Raw genomic sequence first — 19299 nt, 5'->3', positions numbered from 1 at the left:
ACCTGGGCTGAACCTGGGCTGAACCCCACTCCAGTGCACAGGTCATCAGGGGCCACATATCAGGGCCGAGAGTTTGTTTTCCAGCTCAGAGGAGGAGTCAGAGAGAGAGAGAGCGTGTTTTTGATTCATGGGTTCGTAACATTTCCTTTAGGCTCAGAGTGAGTACACAAGTCTGGAGTAATAATAGTACATGTAGGAAGAAGAACACACACCACACACACAAAGAAAAAAAATCATAATACACAACAGATCCTACTCTCAGCCAGAATTACATAAGAGGAAAGAAATGTGAGACTGAGGATGAAAATCCACACTGTAGACTTCTTTTTAAAAATTTCTTCTGTAGCTGCCATTGTTGTTTTTCCCTGAGTTCAATCAGCTTTGTTTCAATATTACTGACATCTCTTGTTATCAACCTGTGAAGTGACATGATCGTCTTCACAGCTGGACAGACACCAACAATGTAACACAACTAGGAGTGGGTTCAGTAAAGTTAGTCACACAAAGAAAAAAGTTGGCTGATTTATTTACATTTATCTTTCCTAAACCAGCAGGCAGAAGAACGTGTCTAAAGATTAACCCCCCCAAAATATAGAAACATTAGACAATTAGCTTATGCTAATTTAAATAATGTTAATATGCTATCTTTTGTTCTAAGAAAATATCCTAAAGTAGCAAACATGTAATCACTATAAAATAAAAAAAACACACACCTGCTAAAATACTCTCAAAATAAATTCATATCTGGTTAGAAAAGAGCTAAAAGTTTAATGTTTAACTTTTGAGTAAAATGTAAAGCTGAAGTACAGAAACACAATCATAAAGAGTCCAAAGGTCTGTGGTCCACGGAACAGTAGCAGAGTTAGCGTCTCTGGAAGTTCTCCAGTTATCTCTGATTCTGAGTAAACAGTTTCCTGAAAGTTGTTCAGGCAGATGGAGTTATTTTGTGTTGCAGTCTGTTTGGTGTTAAGTGAAGGATCTGCTGAGGGAGAAGACACTGAGCCACCAGTGTTTGGCCTGAAGAGGCCCATCATCTCTGAGACACAGAGACAGAGAGAGGGAGAGAGACAGAGAGAGAGACGGTCAGGAAATTGAGCCCATATGATGTTTTTCCACCATCACAAAGAAAGATTTAGGGGAGATTGAAGAAGAAGAGCCGGGAGAGCAGTGTTTCAGTGGGAGTGATGGAAAACAGGAGGAAGAGAAAGAAAACCGCCCCGGCCAAAGAAAAGACAGAGAGTAAAGGGAGGAGACTGCGAGAGAGAGAGAGGGAGGGAGAGAGAGAGGGACACACTATCTGTGTTTCATCTGTAAATGACATCATACTGCACCACCACGGGGGACTTCAGTCCAAACGTTTGAGTCAACACAAGGAAATTACTGTAACTGCTCCTTTTTTTCCGATAAAAGTTTGTATAAATATGTCACACAGTGTTGTTGTTTCCACATCTGGTGACTTATGATACAAACATGGTTAGAAATGTCCAAACACTCGGAGAAAATGTGCTCAAAATGTTGGTATTTGCTCCTAAATGACTTAGTAAGGTGGGTGTTCAGCCTTGGTCTTTGTCTGTTTCAGACAGTCAAACATGTGAGGCTAAAGGCCTGTAGCGTTTAGAGGACTGGGTTCAGGGTTTCTGTTAGCTGCTACTGCTACATGGATGGGTTAAATGTAGAGGATTTCATTGAGTGTGTATTTTTGTTTAAATGTACAATGATTCTTCTTCTTCTTTCTCTTCCTCTTGTCTATAAAAGACTAGGTAGGGGTAAGAAAATTAGAATTTGTCAAAAAAGAAACTAGCTCAACATTGGCTTCAAAAAGCTAAATAATTTGTTAAACACAAATGAATGTACACTGTCATACCTGAAGTACAGTCAAAAGGCCAAAAAGGAGGTGAGAAATGTGAGCTAAGTGCTAATTATTTTAGTTTATTCCATTGGAGCCACGGCACTAAAATGCATTCAATTTAGTTAGAAAAAATAATAATAAACTAAACCAAAAGCTCAAAGTTAGTTTGGAATTATTATTATTATTATTATTACCATAACATTCATTAACTGATTTGTTAAAAATTGTGCTCAAAGCTACACAAAACAAAAGTGAATCATGAAATGAGCCAGTTAACAGAAACTTCCTGACTGCTGCAGCTGACATTTGTCTGTTTTTTTGTGTCCTGTCACAGTCACCCAAAGTGCGCCGCTACTCTGCGATGGACGGCGTCCCGTTTTTCCTCAGCAGAGTCAAACCTGAGACTCCAGAAGACCTGCTGTCCCACGACCTTCACTTCCACACACAGACTGAACCTGTGGACCTGTCCATCAACAAATCCCGGCCCACATCCACAACCTCGTACTCAAAGTCGTCATCCTCACCTCTCAGATCTGCCTTCTCACCGTCCACATGCTCCTCATCTTCATCCTCCTCCCCATCGGTCATCACCTCAGCCTCGTCGGTGCTCACGCCGGGCCCCCTGGTGGCTCCTGGTGGCGGGGTGAGGGGTCAGCCGTACTTGCACATCCTGCACTCTGTGCCGCCGCCTCCGTCCAGTCCTCTGAGTCTGCAGGGAGCGGGGAAGCTGAGCAGCCACGTTCACCGCATCCCCGTGGTGGTGCAGTCGCTGCCGCTCATGTACACCACCGCCGTCCGATCGCCCTCCAGACTCAACAGCGCCATCGTGCTACCTCTGCTGGATGATGTCAAGAGCAAAGGTGAGACAGTATTTTCTTTTCTGCTCCATCTCCTACTTCAGCTCCATCATCTTCCTGAAGTCGGCCTTCTTCTGCTCCACGTAGCTTTTCAGCTTTTGCTGCATCCGAGTGGAGTTTTGTTCCTCGTGCTTCAGCTCTATCAACTGTCTTTCTCTTTCCTTGTTCAGTTCGAGCTCTCCGTTTAGCCTTTGCTCCTCTGTTTTCAGCTCATTTCTCTTCCCTCTTTGTTGCTCCTGGTGCTCAACCTTGTTCTTCATCTTATCCTTTTTCAATTTTTCTTTCTTCACTGCTCTTTGTCCTCATTATTCTTCTCTGATGTCTGCTTCTTATTAATTCCGTCCTTCTATTAACTCATCCCTGTTTTTTTTCCAAATTGATACTGAGCGGGCATATTTTTGAAAGTAGATCTGTTTTTCCCCCCATAAAAAAGACCTAACTGTGCGTGTTTGATTGCGGACTACATAGTTCTGCCTCATTATTTTACACAGCAACACAGTCAGCTCATTGCGTTTCTGAAAAGGGGGATCAAGGGCAGTAAAACGTCTGGAATAGTTGGACTTGGACTTTGTACAAAGTTTCCATTAAGAATTTGATAAACAGAGCATTAGACCTTTTGGGCCAGGCCCGCTCACGACAGTGGCAAAATATGTGGAACATTCAGAAAAGAGGTGACACCTGATGGGAGGAACATTTCTCGCCCCCTCATTCACTCACTGTGAATAATCCACAGCTTTCTCTGCTGTGAAATTATTGCCTACATTTGCGTTTTCTACAGAACATACAGTCCCTTTGGACAATTTGAGGAAATTGTCTTGGTCTTTGATTCAAGTCTGAGAGCAGCTAATGTTCCCAGCCTTGATATCCAGCCAAAATTAGTTGAATTGAAATTATTACTTCAGTAACAGCAGTAGGAGAGACAGTTAAAAACAGACCGTGGTGACTTGTTAAGGCGGCAGCCAGAAGACAAAGATCAACTGTCAAACATTAGAATATATTTTAGTGAGGAGATTCTTCCTTCAAATATTGTATTAAAACAAAACGATAGATCTGTTCCACGGTTTAGTGGATGATGAAAGTTCTTCTTGACTTTGGAATGTTGATCGTTGTTGCTCTCGATGAACCAGCCAACATTCAGACCTTAAATCCTCCCACTACCTTTTCCTAGTGCCCAGGACTGTAGTACTGTTTTGTACAGGAAACCACTATGTTGTAGTTTCTGGAATCATCTTTTCACTGCACTCCAAGAGTTTAGTCATTAGTAACACTGTTTACACTATTAAATGTGTGATGGCAAGTTAGGCTTCGCAGATAGTAGTACTGCAGGTCAAATGTAATTTTATTTTTTACATGGTTTAAATGGGCTTCTACCCAACACAGCTCACAGTTACACAGATGGTACACTCAGTTACTACATCAGTCGTATAATCCTAACTTCCATCTTAGAATCTTTCACTTACTGTTGAAAATTTAAAGCTTCTCTACAGCTAAAATCAAATTTCCCTTGGAGGTAAACAAAGATCTGGGCCAATGGGCAACATTATCTTGTTCTTCTACTTATGTTTTGGGTTAAAGTGAAGTGTATAGTTTTAGATTGATCTCTAGCTTACTTGCTGAGAGCTAACAGATTAGCTGGGAAAAACAGAATTGGTCAGATTTGTCCTCTACTGTTCCTGAAAATGTCCATCCTGTGCTTGTTTACTTGTAAAGACACAGTATTTTGACCATGTCGAAGCACAAATGTAGCTTTGCTAGTGGTGTCAAAAAAACAACCAAACACTTGATAATCGTTGTCTTTTGCCTAATTTGTTGGTGTGTTGGACCGTTATTTCCACCTGATGAAAATGAATGTCACGTGGTATCTGCGACACGCAGGATTAGCTATCCCACTGGATCTGTCTTCAGGCTGGTAAAAGCAGTCTGGCAGGTGACAATGTTGGTCCGTCGTAAGGTTAACAAGTTCGCTGGCTCTGTCGTCTCTCACTGAGAGTGATCTGGCCCGGTCGTCTTAAATAGCCCTTTGGAGCCACACCAGTTGTTGCCTTTCTCTTTATAGGAAAGCAAACATCTGGGCTAGTCAGAGTCCCAGACCTCCCTGGCCCAACCCTAGACGACGTTATTGGTTTTCTCTCAGGGTGTGGTTTTACTGCCAACCACTCGGAGTGGGCGAAGAGCACAGTAGGTGTTTCTCTGAGTGGCACACAGGGCAACTGTTGCCCATGAAAGAGTTTTCTTTTTTGTCACGCCACACAGGGCATACGCACACATTTGCACTGTAAGTCACACCCCTGTGTGCATTCAGTGTACAAGGGGGCAAACAAACAGGGATGTGTAATTAGTACTGAGACAGACAGCAGACCAGCAGGGTGGGGTGGTCCTGGGAGATGGGCGTTTAACTTCTGCATGTCTGCTCCTGAGGAGAGGAAAGAAAAAGAAAGAGCAAGAAAAACAAGACTTACATAAGAGGGTGTGGATGGATTTTGAAGATGGGTGGCAATTACGCAAACATGAACACATGTACATGTACAGTCCAGGATACACTGTCCACAAGTCCAACACAGAAAATGCCCTGAGTTAGTGAATTCCGACAAGTGACACCAGTGCGGCCTTCAAACCATTTTCACAGGGCGACTACAGGCAACTCAGTGATAATGTTGGTGTGGCGAACAAAAAAAGGTTCTCCACATGGATATCCATATTCACTTCCTGACCCTGGACATGTCCCTTCCTTATGTATTTCCTGTCTTCTCACAGTCATATCTAAAATATATAGACCCAATCATACAGTATGTTGTGTCTGATGTCCTGGACTCTGGAATGTACGTAGTTAGAGGGGGCAGATACTCACTGGTGAGTGGAGGAGCTGGCATCTTTTCAAGGGTGGAAATGGCCACCCCTCAGGGACGCCACTGCAAGACGCTGGAAAGAAATTGCATGTGTGTAGCCAGATCTCTTATCGTACAGTATCTCATGATTTTGCCTTCTGTACCAGGGACATTTCAATCATTACAAAAATCTATTCATGTGTTATAACGATGGCTCTGCTCAACAGAATAGGGATGCTGTGCAGACATACTTTAACAAATACATTTTTCTGCATCGTGTCAACATCTTTTTGCAGCCAATCTGTGACGCCCCACATAACAACTGCTGCAATTATTATTATTAAACTGCATTTTAGGCTAAAATGTCCACAAGTCCATCATTTAATGTTTTCCTGTTTCCAGGTCATAGCTTAAGTACAAGCTAAGAGTTGGTAGAAGCTACTGTAGTAGTTTTTGTTTTGTTTTTTTGTCACTTGTGCTGTTCGGCAAACAAACTGACAACTTCATTACAGTAGTTGTCATGTTGCACTGGACACTTGTTGCTGGTCAGCTTCAAATATTTTGTTTTTTAATTTTCATCATGAAAACATGTAGATAAATGTGCAGGTTTAATAATTCAGTGTAGTTTCATGTTTTGATAATGAAACACACTGTTTACCTTTTGGCTGTTCCTGACCTTGTACACAATATCAATAATGTGTGTTTCCAGATAGGAGCATTAATGGAAGCTCGTACTCTGTATCTTTTGATGTTGGACATGGAGTAAGAGCTTTGGACAATGTCGGAGATTGTAGAGCTATGTCTGAACAATCTAGAGTAATTTTGTGACTCTTTGACTTAAGAGTCAGTCACAGAGAGCAGCCTGTGGTTTAGTGTGCAAATTTGTGGTTTCCTGCTTCACTACTTACGTTATATCAATAAATCAACCATGAAAAAAAGGAGCTTTTCTTTTTGATATGTACAAAAACCTCACATAAGTTTCCTCTGACATATCCTGACATATACAGGTTCCAAATACATATTTGTTTACCAACATTTTCTTCATTTATTTTATTCTTTAACATAATTTTGACTTTAATTTTGGTTATTTTATTTTTAGTATTATTTTCTTATTTGTATATTTTATTTATTCTCTTTAACTTTTAGGTGTCACCCTAAAAATTAGTGATAGGTCATAATTAATAAAAAATCTAATCAATTAGAAGCTCTGTGTGATTAATAGTATTTTATATCAGATATTTTATTGTATTCACCTTATATAGATATAAGGTTTTTTTTAAATATATATATAATTTGGCTGACAACTGCAAGGATCTCTTTATCCATATTTACTGTATCTCTGCATGTTCCATTTGTCTACAATGTTCACAAATTGGTGAAAACCCACAGTTTAATTACAGCAATTTTATTCAACATTTTATGTTTTTCCCCTCTGATCTCTGGTCTAAACCATGACGCAGTTAGCTAGCTCTGGTGCCTAGAGGAAGTTTAAAAAGTAAAAAATCTGGATTGACATGTTTTTTACATGTATTTTGCTGTCCTTAAGCTACTTTTTTATATTTGAATATGATTGTCGTTCCCCCCTCCCCCCGATTTCGCAGAAGTTGACTATATGCACTTCCAGGAGCTGTAGAACTCTCCCATCATGGGCCTTAACAAATATGTTAAAGACATTTTGCCCCGGAGTCTCTGCTAATCTCTGACCCTGTTGTAAATACATACACATACACAGACATGAGCACAGGTTGGACACGGTCTCACAGAGAGAGGGCGGCGATGCTTCCTTTCACTGCTGTCTCCGGCAGCAGGTTGCCATGGAAACAGGGCTTGACTGGAAACAACAGGAGAGAGAGAGAAAGAAAGAAAAGAAAGAAATTGGCTGCTCTGCCCACCTCTCACCACTCTTTCTTTGTGTCCCTCGCTCAAAATACCACTTCCCAACACACAATGCATTTTTAACTAATTACAGGTTATCTGTAGGGTAGACACTCTGGTGACCACTCTGCATATGGTCTTCAGCACTGGCTCGAAATCTTTGAAGCAAAAAGACACTTACATTTTCTGTGTGCCCCCTTTGTTTTTCGTGTGCCCCCCCCCCCCCCCCCCCCCCCCCCTCAGTAATAACACCGTGTCTGCTGCTCACTGTAGACCTTTATTATGTACCATTATGGTCACAGCCTCAGCCGAGAGCAGGGAGGAGGTGAAGGCCTGATGGTTTTATAAAAGCCGTAGGATTACAGTGGACCGAGGGGGGTGAGGTGGGGTGAGGTGGGAGGGGGTGAATGTACTGTATCTGCATGTTTTCAGTGTTTGTGAAAACACGTTTTCTTTTCCTCATTCATTTAATAAATGTTACTTCATGTTGTTAAAATTAATGACCAAAATAAAACGCCAATGCAATTGAGGTAAACAAAATAACGAATTATCCAAACTTTTTAAAGCCACTAATCCTCTTGTGCTCTGTTGTGCAGAGGTCAAGGTTCAATTGCACACTGACAAGGGTAACGCGTATTCTAAGCAGCTGTGAATGGATGATGCAGATGTGTGTTATGTCTGTCCTTCTAACTGTACTGCAGTTATTATGCTAAGGAACACACACACAAAGGGAACAAGTGAACAAACAATCCTCCATGTAGTTCTTTACAGAAAGTATCTGTATGCGTGTGTGAGTGGACGTGTGTGTGTGTCAGGGTCATCAATAAGCAGCTCCAGTCAAACCAAAAAGTCTGCCCTCAAAAGTCTGCCCTCAAATTATCTTCCTGGGATTTTTTTATATATATATATATATATATATATATAAAACACGCTGAAATATTCAGTTCATTATTACAAAACCTGGGTAGAAAATCTCTCTTTAGGCTTTTATGGCCCCAGTGAGTCGAGGACTTTAGATAATATAAGTAGTAGCTGAGTGTTTGGCCTACTTTTAAATGGCTAAAAGTTAGCTAGAAATAATGCTTAATGTTATTCATCAGGTAAGCTACAAATGCAGAGGGGGGAATCCATTATGTTAGCCAATGTGCAATAGGTTCGTGAGATAATAAAAAAAATGTGTTAAGGAATGCAAAAAAGAAAAAAAAATCTAAGCATGGGTTTAAAGTTGGCCTGGAAGTCATCAGTAATTTGCCAAAATAAATCAAAAGGGAGGATTCCTTCTTTTGATGCCTGAGGATCTTCCTTTGAGACATTCTAACACTGAGTGACAAAATCAACTCCTTTGTTCCTGAAACAGTTACTGCAGTGTTGAATTTTAAAGTCTTAAAACTAGTGTCAGAAATGACAGTGTACAGTAACAGGTGATCTACCCATCACACTCTCAGACAACAATGTGATATGTCTGCTGAGTAACCCGGTGCATCTGTAGTGTCCGGTGACTGACTCCTGTGTCTGTGTCCTTTCTTCGCAGCACACTCGGACCACAACGGCCTGTCGCCAAGGCAGATCAAGAGTGACAGCGATGACGACGACCTACCAAACGTAACCTTGGACAGTGTTAATGAGACCGGCTCCACTGCCCTGTCTATAGCCCGGGCTGTGCAAGAGTGAGTATCATCGTCATGTCATGTGTGCACGAGTGTGAAAAATCCTCACGTTGACTTTTCCTTCCTCTCCTGACCCCAAAAGCTAAAAAAGCCCCCGCCCCTCTGTGTCTGTTAAATGTGTCCACTCCTGTCACAGGAAACTATGTAGGAAATATGGCTTTGATCCTGCCACTCGTCACTGTTGGCAGCTGTTATGTTTGGTGAAAGGTTACTGTCACTTTGCCCCACACTTACAGAAGCCATTGTGGTAGTGTTCAAGTTTAGGACTCGTGTTTGACTTGAACCGGAGCTCCGATGACTGAAAATACTAAGAACTCGACTCTGACTGAAGGGACTGGAATCTTGGATGGGACTTGGACTTTACTGAAATTTCTGACTTGATTCAATTTGCATTACAATTTTAACTTGGACTTAATGAGCTCATCTCAAACCTTGTTGGACTAGGAAACCAGGGAACATGATTTGAATTGTAGACCATCTTTGACTTGGACATTGATGGCTATAATTAGCCTGTAAGTTAGATTTGTTCAGACTTTTTCTTAGTGACTTTGACATTGACAACAGTGACTGACTCATCATTGACTTGACTCACCATCTTTTTTTAATTTACACTCAAAACCTGGTGGCCCTCATGTACGTAGATAAGCTATTCAAAATTAAGCCGATTTTTGTGTTTTTCAGTGACTAGCACTCGGACATGGTAACTGCTTCATTACTGTACCATTCAAACAGAAAACAAAGCAACAAAGAATGGAGATGAGAATGTACTCATATCCACGTGAAAAAATACATTTAGAGACAAGTTGTTAAGGTGGGAAAAAACACAGTTTATATCTGAAATATTCAAGGATTTAAAATGTTTTCCCTGACACCTCAGCTGAGAAAGTGTAAATTCTTGTGTTCGGAACTTCTGTGCATTTTTTTCTTTTTCTGAATGCATGAGTGTGGGTGTGCAGTTATATGACTACATATGGCTCAGACATACTGTACTTTATGCCATGTTCAGCCTACGAGCATCACGTCTCCTGCCGTGCCTGTCCATCTGTGTTGAATGAAAAGACTTCCCTCTCTAGTCGGTGACGTCTTGCACCGTTCTGATCAGAAAAAGCAAGACATCAAAAACAGGAAAATATTGAATGCACTTTTGCCCTCCCTTCTTCTGCCACAGTTGATCCCAAAGAGTTGTTAGCCTTTGAGAGAACAGACTTAGGATGGTACCGTTTGGTTCACTGCGTTCTTGTTTGTGAAAATAGCCAAGGGCCAACGAGAGTTGTTAGCCTTTGAGAGAACAGACTCTCTAAGATTCATAGCTATAATTAAGGGTCACTCATACACTAGACCAGGAAATTATTTAGTGCATAACAATTGTTTTCATTTAATTAGTAGAGTAACTTAGGTTGCAGTGCAGTGAACTAAATCACTGAAAAAAAAACACTAAATCACTGAAATAAACCACAGGTCCCACTGACTAAAACTGTAGCTCACTTTAAAGTAATTCAAAATAAATTAAAATAATTGTATTTGTTAAATACGTTCAATATTTGGCTAAATCTTATGTAAAATAAATAAATAAATAAAAGATTAACAAAAGGTAATACAATTGGTTTAAAAAACCTTAATCTAGCAAAAATATTTCTCAATAAAATATTGTTAAAATAGTGATTTCATATAGTGATTAACCAAAAAAAAAAAAATCAAGACACACAAAAAGAGTGATAAAAAAAAGTTTTTATATATTACCAGTAACCAGTAACAGCCAAAAAGGGAAAGATAATTAATTAATTATGGCCCTAACTAGTTTAATGTCTGCAAAGAAAAAGCTCAAACTTGACCAAACGTTTAGCTAGACTGTTTGAAATAAGGTAGCTGTGTAGCTAAAGGTTAGCCAAATAAAAGTAATACTTGAAAGAAGGACAAACTAAATAAAACAATCAAAAGGTTCAGACATCCAGTTGGTTGAACTGATGACATGAAAAAAAAATCCAGATTTTTCCGACATTAGGAAAAACCCTGTTTTGACCAGTGCCTGCCACACACACACAGACAGACACACACTGTGAGGCACTTCTTCTCTGTGTAGTACTCAGGTTTCACTGCAGGTTATTGAAAGGGACAGGCGTGGCCCCTGAGTGCCACACGTGGGCACCGGGTGGTCAGTGGAGAACAGAGGTTGGTCCAAACCCAACCTTTCAGCGTGGAGATAATAAATCAGGCTGCAGACGCAGCAGCGGCCACGACACTCGCTCCTCTGTGTGCAAAGTTTTTTAGAAAGTACTTGCTCACATTGCCAAGTGTAAATCCTCCAGCTTGTGTTTGTGCTGTGTGTGTGTGTGTGTGTGCACCGTGGACGGAACAGCTGGTTCTAGAAGGAGGTCAGTTATTGTCAACAGGAACACAGACTCACATGTTTGTCAGGGAGAAACAAAAGATGGCTGTGCTGTGGACGCCTTGTGTTTCCCCAGTACATGGATTTACGTTTGGCTGTTTTGACATTAAACATTCACACACAGCTCCGTGGACATTTGCACCATCACAGAAGCCAGAACCACTTCTCACGTCCCCAGGATGTCGACACGACACATGGTGTGTTGAAAGGGCTGCTTTAAGAAAGTGGGTTTTCATATTTACACTAACAGTCAGTAGACCAGAAAACATGGCAGCAGGAGGAGGAGGTAGAAGGGCGGAGGATATAGGAGTGGAGCCTGCAGCTCCCATCCAGGTATCCATATATAAATAAATGAGTGAAAGCAGAGAAAGGAGAGAGAGTCATGTGCTTCCTGGGCAGCCTCCTCCATATTCATGTGTTTCCCTGGGGACCAGTGGAGAGGCTGTTGTGGGAGAAAAGGAGCGAAAAAGAGGAAGACATTAGAGAAAGAAAAAGACTCAGAGTCTAGATTTAAAAAAAAGTCCCAGGTAGATTTCTCAATCTTTAATTATAGAAGAAAACACATCAGAAACGTTTTAATTAGCATATTGATGTTGGTGTTTTTTTTTTTTTTTTTTTCTTTTTCGTTACACATCCATTTATCATTTCTATTTAAAAACCCGTGATGGGGAATAGTTTGGAAAGCAATACAGTCAATAAAAAAGAATATGAAAAATCAAATTTCATTAAATAATTTTCATCATCAAATGCAGGAATGTAGCTAGTTAGCTAACTGTTAACCAGGAGCTAGCTCTGGTTTGGTTCCACAATATATATTTCTATTATAAAAAAGTCAAAAACTTTATACAGTAAGAATAGCAGAAAGGTTGGTAAAATAGAATTAGAATAACACATTATGTTGCTTTGTAACTCTGTTGTTTACAACCATTTACCTCTGAGTAAAGCAGTCCAGCTTTTTCCTAGGATAGTAACTGCGTCACTGGCAGGAGTCAACCTCTGATTGGTCACTTAATCTCCTTACGTTGCTGGTTGAGTTGCGGTGACTTTTCAACTTGTCAAAGTGAGACAACACTATTTGTTTGAGTTTCAGTGAAGTGGGTTCTGGCGGTGTGTCTTCCTGGAGAGTGTGTCTAAATGAACTTTGGTCTCAGGGCATCTTTTACCAGAAAGTACATGTGTGTTCACTGTTGAAGTCTGGATTCTCTCTGTGCACTTGGAGGCAGAGAAACTGAGCAGGTGGACGGACCGGATAGAGGTGTTTCCTCCAACAGGTACAGAAAGACCCAGTGGGCTGTTTGCTAGCGGACATACACACACTCACAGAGACGTGACCGTACACACACATTCCATTTCCTGTTTTTTTCCCTAATCCCACTTTTACCGCAGGTCTGTTTAGCAACAACATCAATCTGCTACTATAGAGTCAGAACTGTTATTATGACCCAGTTTCCTTCGAGAAGTTAGAAAAACACACAGTATGTGTTGTTTTGTATTGTGGGAAATCCCTGTTACAGGTAACACACAGTGTTTGTGTGTGTGTTTGTCTGGGGGGGGGCTGAGGGGGGGTTATGGTGCAAAAACAAAAGAACTTGAGCAGAGGTCAATGCTGTTTGAAATGGCTCTCAGCTATACTTCCTATTTCTCTCTCAGCTGCTCGGAGAGGTTCAAACACACACACGTTCACGTGGACACACACTATTGCAGAAGCAATAATGCTGAACTGACACAGGGTTCAAGGATGTGGAGTGTGGATATACCTCTGGGCTCACATGAAAAGATATCAAATGGATTCACACACACATATGACAAGAGGTACATTGTTATTGTACTATACTTAGCATATTGCTTATGTCTGGGTGGGGGGGTGGGGGGGGGGGGGGGCTCTTTAAATGTGGGCTTCAGTCAGTGAACAGATCCTCAAGGCTCAACTGCTCCTCTCATAACATATACATGAACACAATGAATCAGAACTTTATCAACAAATTCAAAAAAAGAAAACCCAAGTTTGACAAAGTACATGCAGTATTTATAGGCAGTATTACTCTAGCAGCCCAACTGTATCACCTCTATCACTAAGGCACAAATACTGTATATACCTAACAATCATCCATACGGTATTGATGAGTCCAACTATAGCAAAAATAGCTAAAGGTTAGCATGGATGAAAAGGAGACTGCATCTCCACCTAAATCAGTCCTTCACCTTTAGAGAAATTGATGGAAATTTAGAATGGTTAGCCAAAAAACAACAACAAAAACAAAAGAAAAACAAATAAAACAAAATACAGACATTGGTCTAAAAGTTGCCTAAAAGCGAGATAAGTTTTCAAGTAAAGAAAAAAAAAATCTTATTAAAGAATAGAAAAACAAACAAAAACAAGAGATCTATGAAAGCTTAATTTTAGCACTGAAATGATAATGAAAGAAATGAGAATAATAATAATACAGCAGTGTTGGATGGATATGTTTGCATAGAAAATGTATATTGGAGCTACTGTTCCTCTTAAATAACTGTACGTCATAATTCATGGAGCGAGTCAGAAAGTAAACATCCTCCTCTACAGTGGCTCTGAGTTTTTCCACTGTAAATCCTGTTGCCTGTCCACACACACACACACACACACACACACACACACACACTAGAAAAGGGAATGTCTTTAATGTTTTTGTGTTTGATATTCTCTAAAATATTAACTGTGAATGTTTTGCTCTGCTTCAATTATTGTTATTATTAATGTTGAAGTGGTTTAAGCCTAATACAGGTTATTTGATTATATTATCTTATATTATTTTTTAGAATGACCATTAGTTTTATCATAACTTTTTATGTTGTTTTATTTATTCTCAGATTTCAGCTTCTCTTCTAACCTTTACAGTAGCAGCTTCAAACCTACATTTTTTAAAAAGTTTTTCCTGCGCTTTCCTCATTCTATCCATATTTATATTTTTATTAACTGCATAAAATTTTAATTTAGTTTTTAAGTTATAGTTTGACAAGTCTTCATTTACATTTTTCACATGCTAGAAGCTACATGCTAACTTTTTCTAACTTGTTTCTCAAGGCTTCAGATCTCACTCATCATTTTTCATTTGCTCTTTTTTAAAATCTCTTTTCTAAAACATTTAAGGTAAATCTCTTTTTTCTATTAGTTTTTGCTTGCTTTTCTTTCAGATATTTTGTCAATTATGCCAACGTCTTGTGATATAATTTTATCTTTTTGGAACCTTCTCATTTGTAATCCTCTGCTCAATACTGATTGGAGTTGACAGTAGAACCACACAGGAGTTATTTTTACATTATTAAGTCTCTCAGCCTTGAACGTGAAGTCTGTAGCGCTCTGACATGCTTCTCTGTCTTCACTTTATATTTTATGTAGTGTATGCTTCAGTTCTGTCATAATTTGACCAAACTCCAGAACATACAGGGTTTTTTTTTTTTTGCCTTATCGCTGAGTTTGACCTTGTTAGACTTTGTTTTATGTACGTCCTGAACTCAGACACCGTAGAGAGAGGAGGAGAAATGAGAGGGGAGGTAAGGTTCACCTGGTGTCTCACCCATGTGCTCACTTCCTCTTCAGCAGCACGTTGGCCTTGGGCCAAGAGCAACAAGTGATGTGTGTTTTTCTCCCCTGATTCGGAGTATTTGTGCAGCTCTTGTGTACACCGGTGCACGTTGATTCTACACATTCTGTTATCTCAGATTCTATACATTTGACGAGTGAGTCATTGGGGAATGAAGTATCGACAGGAAGTGGCCTCAGTGTGGTGTAGACAGACAGACAGATGAGGAGTCTGCCTTTCGTACAAACTCCCTAGACATTTTACTTCTTTTTTTAGCTTCCGACTTTGTCTAAATCTCTGTCGCAGAAACTGAGAGGGAAGCATGTCAGTTACACTGTATCCTACAGATAATTCTACTGAGCCTCGAAACAGAGGCGCTGTTGTTTCCTGGCTGTAGTGTTTGTGTGTGTGTGTGTGTGTGTGTGTCATGTGATTTTTACTTTGAATTCTATATGAATTTACTCCAAGTTCTTCCTCTTAGCTTCGTACAGTTAGCTTAATGTAATTAAATTAGAATCAGCCCGGACAAAACCTGTTAAGCTGCTAACAATTCTTTTTTAGCTTTGTTATAATAATTAAAAAAAAGTAATAATTCCTACATATTTCTATAAATAATCTCCGATTTTAAAAAACATGTTAATAATAATTTTAGGATTAGCAAAGCAGGTTTAAAAGTCTCTTTTAGTAGCTAAATATTAGTGAAACAGTATCTAAAAGCTCACCCAAACAAGCTACTAAATAGCAACAACAACATTAGCCAAATGTGCTGTGGAAGACAAACAAAGATGGCTACATATTACAAAGAATATATATATGTTTATATCCAAAATGTAAGTAGCTTAGAGATGAGTAAAGATAAAATAGAGGGAAAAAAAAGTGAAAGGTAAAAAGGAAAATCTTCCACCGTTGAATTTGGGTCACATTCCAACACATGATGTTTGTAAACAAACAAACAAACAAAAAAAGAATGACGAAAGATTTTAAAGCTACTACTTCCACTGCAGAAAAAGAGAGAAAGAAAACAAGACACACACATACCACTCTAATGAGGAAACACTGGCCTACAAAACACATAAAAGTGGACTGGACTACAGTGGACCGCTGTCTTTGACAAAGGAAACAATTAACTGTCGTATTGTGTGATTGGAGAAGACATTTCAAAGTAACAGTGTCTCAGTAGTCTTTGACCCGACTTTAAGACATTACTAATGAAACTGTTTCCTGCTTTGGCTGATAAAAGTCTGGACAATAAGAATGTCATGCGGATGTACATGCGGATGTAAATGCTTTTGGCAGGGTTGCACTGCCCCCTACTGGTGACGTTAACCTCTTTCCACCTTAAATTGTGAATTTTAAAAGTTTCCAGATTTAAATTCCTGTTATTTAACATTCTGACTTTATAATCTATGCCTTTTACGGACTGATTTAATTTAAGTAGTATTGATACAAACATGATCATATTGTTAACTCTCTGTCATAATGCAGTTACAGTTGTAATTATTGTACTGGTATCACTGAAAGTGTTGCCCTCTGTTGTTAAGATAGTGTTGTAAAAATGACATTATCAAAACTAACTGGATGTATTTTTATTTCTTTTTTTCAGCTCCATGTCACCGTTCAGTATTGACAGCATACGGCGCCCCCGGAGGTCAGAGTCTCCAGACTCCAAGAAGAGAAGAATCCACAGATGTGACTTTGAGGGCTGCAATAAGGTCTACACCAAAAGCTCTCATCTAAAAGCACACCGGAGAACACACACAGGTCAGTCAGACGAGGACCGAGGTCCAGAGTGGGTATCAAGGGTTGGAAGTAAATAGTTTCTATTCCAGTGTTGGTCCAGTTTATCAGAATTCAGGAGATGGTTTCAGGTACAAGATTTGCAGCACATTGTTATCAAACAATATAACTATCTTAGAGACATTTTATGTATTTCTTTTGATTGTCTGTAATCCCAATTTTAAGCACTGTTTTTAGTTGTTGTTTTTTTTAATGTTTACATGTTCAGCTAACCTATATCTGTTTTGGAGCATATATTTTTAGCTTATGCTAAAGTATTTTGGGTTGTGTTTACCTGTTACTGAACATTATCTCCTGTGTGTGTCACCTGACTCTATACAGTGTTTCAATCAAATTTGAATTTAATCAAATCAACAATTTTTTGCTATATTCAAGCCTACATTTATTTAACCTGCAAAAATGAGAGTCTGATTTTCTATGTAAGCCTGGCTGGACATTTTGACCCAAAGGTCAACTGTTTCTCCTCTTGGGGCAGGAATACACACTTCAAAATAACATCAGGGGATTGTAACCCAAGCTCCTGTTGAGTTCTGAGCTCAGTAGGAATTAAATATGCCTTCAAATTCACCTCTCTGTTTAACTGTCCAATATTCTTTTTTGTCTTTAGCTATGAATCTGACCATTATGAAATCAAGTATGAAATCTATTAAAAAGACTGTGTCTAATATATGTAGCAAAGCCATATTTAAAAAGAAGGTTTAATGTTTGACATAGAAGTTTAGAAACTTTGGGAGAGGAGATTCCATTTCTTTTTCTTTCTCTGCTCTACTCCAGGGGAAAAGCCATACAAATGCACCTGGGACGGCTGCACGTGGAAGTTCGCCCGCTCCGACGAGCTGACCAGGCATTACAGGAAACACACTGGGGTGAAGCCCTTCAAGTGTGCAGACTGTGACCGCAGCTTCTCCAGATCTGACCACTTGGCTCTGCACCGACGGAGACATATGCTGGTGTGAAACAGACAGTGAAGCAAAGTGAAGCAAAAGAGGGGAGGAAGAGACACACACACACACATATACATAGTTACACACACACATACATACACACTTACACTGAGGCGGCTCAGCCGGGGGAGCGGGTTCTCCCTGTGAATGTCTTTCAGCTGGCCTGGATTCACACACACACACACACACATTAACCCATACACACTCACATACAATACCCAAACACACACTTATACACCTATACAGTAAAATGCACACACACACTCTTATCGGTCAGAGAAGACGTTCAGGTGCACGGAGCTTGTGGAGCACAAACAGGGTCACTTCTGGGTCCTACGTGGGTTGGAAGGATATTTTTATTGTTGGTGGAGCCTGATAGTGAACTGTCTTTAAAGCACTGTTCATAAATGTTTCACTTTGATTTTTTTAATGAACTGGCACTCTATTATTTGGATAAAAGGTAAAAAAAAATGCAATCACCACCATCCTTTTTTGCCATCTTTCTTTTCCTTCTAAGTTCATACTTCGCTGCTTTTTTCCAGCATTCATAATGTGAAAAAACAAGAACACCAGTGAATGGAATTAATAAGAAGAGCTTAAGCACGGACGCAGGCCGCTGCAAAGGATCATGGAGGGCCTATAATTGGAGCTACAGGCAGTATTGTTTTTCCTTTGGTGCTGACTCTTGAGCAGCAGAGGGCGCTGTTTGACCACGGATTGATTTTCTTTCCTTTTTTTCCCCCCTTGTTGAGTTCTGCTGTTTTCTCTGGGAAAAAAAGCTTTCCACCATTTCTCACCCAGAAGAAATAAACACCACCTCTGGATCACCATCATCTACTACCTTCAGTGTTTGAGACTCTCTGTTTTATTAGAAACGATAGAAGACTAACTCAAACGTCAACTCAACGCCAACAAAACACACCATCCAAGACTCACTCATTCACCCTCCCGGCCAGTTAACATTGATTCTTAACATTGAGTCCTAAAATCTTTGGTTGATTTTCGTGCTGTGATTAGCAATCAGTAAAGTGCAATCTTAAAGGATTAATATACTTTCAGTATGACAATGTTTTTGTTACTTTACCTTTAATTTTTTTCTTCTCTTTTTTTAACGCCTGCTCTTTGCTTATGTTTAAAAAACAGCCCCTCGTGTACAGTGAACTCTGAAAACAATCATAATGTGTAGAGTAGAACACAACAACACAGGCACCTTACTGACACTTGCTTTCACGCTCTGAATTCTCTCTTCAGCTCTGGGGTGGACAGGAAAAGGGAATTCGTGTTTGGTGCTTTTTGCACAGCATTTTGACACTTTTGGTTTTGCCCACAGCTTCATTTTTTTCTTACTTTTCTACTTCACCGTTTTCCTGCAGATATTTCAGATGTTGACTGTGAAGTGCAGCACAGAGAAGCAATACATTCAGTAAAAGGTGACCTTTCTGCTCCATGAATCACCTGTGTTTTAGATTTGATTTGATTTGGTCTCAAACTTTCTATCCCCTCAGACCACAAGTGTTTTATGATCTCCTTCAGTTAACA

General features: G+C 39.7%; 1 protein-coding gene across 3 annotated transcripts in view; it reads left to right on the top strand.

Annotated features, from left to right (window-relative positions):
* klf12b (Kruppel like factor 12b) overlaps positions 1-17790 on the top strand; it is a 47146-nt gene extending 29356 nt beyond the window's left edge. For all 3 annotated transcript variants that reach the window (XM_025063869.1, XM_008328388.3, XM_025063868.1), the window contains exons 3-6: positions 2184-2709; positions 8938-9073; positions 16623-16780; positions 17591-17790. In XM_025063869.1, the coding sequence (XP_024919637.1) occupies positions 2184-2709; positions 8938-9073; positions 16623-16780; positions 17591-17772 (1002 nt within the window). In that variant the 3' untranslated portion in view covers positions 17773-17790. The remainder of the gene's footprint in view (positions 1-2183; positions 2710-8937; positions 9074-16622; positions 16781-17590) is intronic.
* The last annotated feature ends 1509 nt before the right edge of the window (positions 17791-19299 follow it).

This window comes from Cynoglossus semilaevis, chromosome 16, assembly GCF_000523025.1.
Source record: "Cynoglossus semilaevis isolate Cse_v1.0 chromosome 16, Cse_v1.0, whole genome shotgun sequence".
Lineage (NCBI taxonomy): Eukaryota > Metazoa > Chordata > Actinopteri > Pleuronectiformes > Cynoglossidae > Cynoglossus > Cynoglossus semilaevis.
This window is presented reverse-complemented; position numbering and strand designations above follow the sequence as displayed.